Source organism: Hippocampus comes, unplaced genomic scaffold (assembly GCF_001891065.2).
Source record: "Hippocampus comes isolate QL1 unplaced genomic scaffold, H_comes_QL1_v1.1 scaffold36, whole genome shotgun sequence".
NCBI lineage: Eukaryota > Metazoa > Chordata > Actinopteri > Syngnathiformes > Syngnathidae > Hippocampus > Hippocampus comes.
Genome location: NW_017805695.1, coordinates 3,002,184 through 3,006,979, shown reverse-complemented (window position 1 = coordinate 3,006,979; position 4,796 = coordinate 3,002,184). Strand labels below are relative to the sequence as shown.

General features: G+C 39.8%; 1 protein-coding gene across 2 annotated transcripts; it reads right to left on the bottom strand.

Annotated features, from left to right (window-relative positions):
- Positions 1–2,078: 2,078 nt before the first annotated feature.
- On the bottom strand, positions 2,079–4,010 carry LOC109523154 (gonadotropin subunit beta-2-like). 2 transcript variants are annotated; one of them, XM_019882106.1, is made up of 4 exons: positions 3,960–4,010; positions 3,514–3,589; positions 2,417–2,535; positions 2,080–2,340 (listed from the first exon to the last, which is right to left on the bottom strand). In XM_019882106.1, exons 2-4 carry the CDS (start codon positions 3,575–3,577, stop codon positions 2,107–2,109), a joined length of 417 nt encoding a protein of 138 aa, XP_019737665.1. In that variant the 5' UTR covers positions 3,578–3,589; positions 3,960–4,010; the 3' UTR covers positions 2,080–2,106. The 2 variants fall into 2 exon arrangements, with proteins under 2 accessions (XP_019737666.1, XP_019737665.1); XM_019882107.1 differs by lacking the exon at positions 3,960–4,010 and having other exon boundaries at positions 2,079–2,340; positions 3,538–3,589.
- Positions 4,011–4,796: the final 786 nt, after the last annotated feature.

Below are 4,796 nucleotides of genomic sequence, written 5' to 3'. Positions count from 1 at the left end.
TAATACATTTAAAATCAATTGGATCAAACAATTTTGGGGTAATCCTTCATCGATTTGGAACTTTATACCTAACTATATATTTTCTCAACTTGGTGGTCTTAATTTTGTACTTTTATGTGACTACAAAATAGAAAAAATTCCGTTGGTTTTATCCAATTTCCACAAACAAACACTTTTGGCTTGGTCCTTGATATATAAACATAATTTTTGCCCTCATAAATGCTTTATCTGGAATAATCATTACATCTTATACAAGAATAGATCATTATTTCTCCATAATTGGTTCAATAATAAAATAATCCTGGTCAGTCAACTAACCAATAATCAAGGTTTCCTTTTAAATTACTCTGAATTTTTGAATAAATTTAATCTACCGGTCACCCCAAAAGAATTTGCTACAGTCATGGATGCTATTCCTTCTGGAATCTTGACCCTCTTTGAAAGGGGTGGACAGAACAACCTCCACACCAACCCTGGACCCCAAAATGACTGCTATCGGCAAATCCTGTTTTACGTCAACATCAGTCAGAAATAACAACCGTAACATATGTTCCGTGTTTCAACAAGATATTTCAACAATCCTACACATTATTACCTACTGGTCTGGTTTTGTTAATAATCAACACTGGGGAAAAATCTGGTCTCTCCCATACAAATACCTCCTGACTAATAAAGTAAGGGAAATCTCTTTTAAAATGATACACAAATACTATCCCACCAAGCATTATCTTCTTAGGTTCAAGAAAGACATCTCTGTTGATTGTTCATTTTGTGGAATGTACCCTGAAACAATGGTTCACTTGTTCTGGCAATGCCCGTATATCAACACATTTTGGAAAGCTGTATCCAGATTTATTATTGAACGTATTGACTCTGACTTTATGCTATACTGGAAAAATGTACTATTTGGGTTCTAAAAAAGTAAGGAAAAAAACGCTAAACAAACCTTCATTATAAATTTAATAATCATTCTCGCTAAGTTCCATATCCACAAATCCAGATGGAGTAATTTAAAACCTCTTTTCTTAATTTTTGAAACAGAAATAAAGCAGTACCTAAGTTCTATTATGGATTCTAAAAACTGTTAAAACTCTGGCTATATGCTCCTTATTTGAAATTTTTGTTTAAAATCCCCTGGCTTCTTTTTGGTTTAAATGTTTGTAATATGTGTATATATTAATAACATGTTCATTTTGTTTTCCTGTTTATTGAGAATTGTACCATCACTTGTTCGAATAAAGATTCAATTAAAAAAAAAAAAAAACACGGACGTCTTTGGTGTTTTCCATCAAAAATTTCATTAATGTTCAGATTTGGGGCCCTCTGGCGGCCAGGGGCCCGAAGCACCTGCATATTCTGCTTAAAAGCTGGTCCGGCCCTGGGTCGAAATTTCCGAACCTGTGCGCGCGATTTCCGAATGCGCCCCTAATGGCCAAGTAACTGACAGACTCTCCCCTCCCGTCCCTTGGCTCAAAAACAACACAAAGTACAGCTGCAGCACAAACACGGAAACAGGAATTGTGTTGGAACACAATGGCTACTTATTTGTGAACTTTAAAAAATGTTTTTAAATTCAAATAAATACATAAAGTCGTATTAATATATAGTTAGGTTGCCAGATAAAATAAATTCAGAAAGCACTGCACCAATGATCACGAAACAATAAATTGTGAAAAATTATACCTCTAAAATGCATCATTAACATTTGAAATGAATCAAGAACACATTCAAATGATAAATGGGCTGCACTTGAACAGTGCTTTTCTATCTCTGGTACTCAAAGCGCTTTAGACTATTATTTCATTTACCTACTGATGACGCAGCATCAGGAGATTCAGAATCTTGCTCAAGGGCACTCCGACATGGCCGCAATGGTCGGGGATTGAACCTCCAAACTGGGTTAGGAGATGACCACTCGGCCACTCAGCCATGCCACCCCCCAATTGATTATTTAATGGTGTAATTGTGTATTAATGCTCCTCCACATTTATAAGATATGTTTAGTGGTAAATAATTGGATGTAAAAATGCAAAGACACAAGTCTGCATTGTTTCTGCTGAGGCTGCTCTCTTTATTCTGATCGATTCCACAATGTCACACATGAAGTTACTGGGAAAGGAGCTGAGTACAGAAGTCTGGTTTAGTGGGTTCCTTGGGTTCCTCGTTACAGTTGGACGTGAGGATGGAGCAGGCAGCACAACTGCAACTTAATGCCACAGGGTACTTGACCACGGGGTCTACACCTGCAAGGCAGTTAGACAGCTCAAACTCTTGGTGGCGCATATCCTCATACATACAGACTAGAGGCTCTTCGCTGGGGAAGCCGTAGTAGATAGGGTACTGCATGGAAGAGAACATATACAACATTGTTACATTATGCAGTTGTAATTGGAGGGAAACATGCAGGGAACGTTACCTCTGTGGCACAGTATCCAGAACAGATGGTCGTCTCCACAAGGTGACAAGAGAGGCATCCTTCTTTTTCCAGGCTCACGTTTTGGGTGGTCAGGTGACATCCTGGCACCTTATTGGATGCTGAACATGATGCCACCACAATTACAGAATAACGCAACAACACTGAAATAAGTTTTGGGTGAATTTACTCAGTTGATCATACTACCGGAGACAAATTCCTTGTGTGTTTTACATACTTGGCCAATAAAGATTATTCTGATTTTATTGGTTTCGTGGTTTCACATAATGAAATCATTTGGATCCAGATAATTTCTTTCAGTAGACTATACATCTTATTTTAAAAATTATTGTTTTCAGTGAATGTTGCACAGCGCACTTGTGGTTATTCACCACAGGTTAAGCAACTAGTGTCACAGAGAGGGCCTCAAAAATCTTTCAGTTGTTACATTACTTACCACTTTCAATAATGTGTTAATTGATTAACAACAGGCTCAAACACTTTAAAAAACAACTTATAGAATCTATCCAATAAATGTAGGCTAACAATTTGCAGCCACTTCATTGGGGTAAATTTGAACCATATTTCGGGTAAAGAGAACCTTAAGTTTACCTCGCCTTATGTTGCATTCCACAACTAAATCACCCATTAAAATTGAGGTAAACATCCATCCATCCATTTTCTGATCCGCTTATCCTCACAGGGGTTGCGGAGCGTGCTGGAGCCTATCCCAGCTGTCTTTGGGCAGCAGGCGGGGAACACCCTAAACTGGTTGCCAGCCAATCGCAGGGCACACATAGACGAACAACCATCCGCGCTCACACTCATACCTAGGGACAATTTAGAGAGTGTTCCATTAACCTGCTGTGCATGTTTTTGAAATGTGGGAGGAAACTGGAGTACCCGAGAAAACCCGTGCAGGCAAGGGGAGAACATGCAAATTTCACACAAGGAGGCCGGAGCCGGAATCGAACCCTTACCTCTGCACTGTGAGGCCAATCCGCTAAACAGTCAACTACCGAGCCGCCGACAACGCAATACAATACAATACAATACGAAACAATACAATATATAAATCCACACAACACAAAACAAGACACCTGTAGAGTGCATCATCCACCAACCATAGGCGGCCAAAAACAAGGTCAGCATCTGAAGGGCCATGACTTGACAGACCTACATAATAAACAAGATCACATCATCTTTGTGCAAACAAATGTCACAAGTATGTTCTGTACAACATGATCTACAAGACTATAATACTGTAAATCCACTTTTTGCAGTTTATCGTGCTCAGGGTCACGTGTGAACAGCGGCCTATTAAAACTGATTTTGGGCGAGAAGCTGGGCTTACTCAGGGAACAGTTGACGGCCACTAATAGTTAATAATCACACTCAAGCTGTCAAAAGATTCTTATTATGCCATTCAGTTGAAAGTTACTGCTGGTGAATGCTAAAAGAAAGAAAAATGTTTTCATGGCACCAGGATCACAAAGATTTAATTGAAATGCAATCATGCAGAAAGAATGCAACAAGCCTGGCTTACCTGTGTGTGTCCTGTGCATTTGGTTGGTGCTCTGCCTGTTCGTTTTTATAAGCGATAGGGGGCTCTAGCACCTGTCTTTGCCTTGGCTCGATGCCCTCATGACCATAGTGTGTGTGTGTGTGTGTGTGTGTGTGTGTGTGTGTGTGTGTGTGTGTGTGTGTGTGTGTGTGTGTGTGTGTGTGTGTGTGTGTGTCCAGACAGGCAGTCTGATGAATAGAAGATTGCTTTACTGCAAACAAGAGTGATTGAGATAAGAGTGTTCGTCATATACAGAATATACGGTGCTATGAGTTATATTGTGAAGTAAGTTTCTGTACAATATCAGTGTTTAAACTCTTTTTGCATGTGCCCCATTCAACTTTAAACACTTGCACCTCCAAAGTTATCGGCATGACCCTGTGTGTCGGGGCGTCAGAAAGGCCTTTATTGTCATGAGAACAGTCACAAACAGGGAAGGTTAATCTACGCTTGAGTGGGATTTATTTACCTGACAACCTGTACTCGGATGGCAGCAAAGATCTGCTTTCATTGATTATCAGAAGGCTTTGCTTCTTTGGGATTTAATGTGGATTACAGTAATGGGATAGATGGACAATGTGTATAATCACTTAATTCCTTTTCCTCCATGCATCATTTGATATCCCTTTTTGCCTTTCCATCTTACAGTTGCATGTCTAGTTCCTTCTCCACTGTCTTCTACATTGTCCTTAGGTGTGATTGTAAGTGCAAATGGTTGTTCGTCTATGGGTGCCCTCCAATTGGCTGGTAACCAGTTCAGGGTGTACCCCACCTATTGTCCAAAGACAGCTGGAATGGGCTCCAGTACGTCCACAACCT

Bases quoted from the DNA above. Each gene is read 5' to 3' on its own strand.
- LOC109523154 (XM_019882106.1), bottom strand. From the start codon at position 3,577: ATGGCCCTTCAGATGCTGACCTTGTTTTTGGCCGCCTATGGTTGGTGG. The intron at 2,536-3,513 runs GTGTCTTGTTTT...CATCATGTTCAG, and splicing joins GTGGATGATGCACTCTACAG to CATCCAATAAGGTGCCAGGA. The intron at 2,341-2,416 runs GTAACGTTCCCT...TCTTCCATGCAG, and splicing joins CTGGATACTGTGCCACAGAG to TACCCTATCTACTACGGCTT.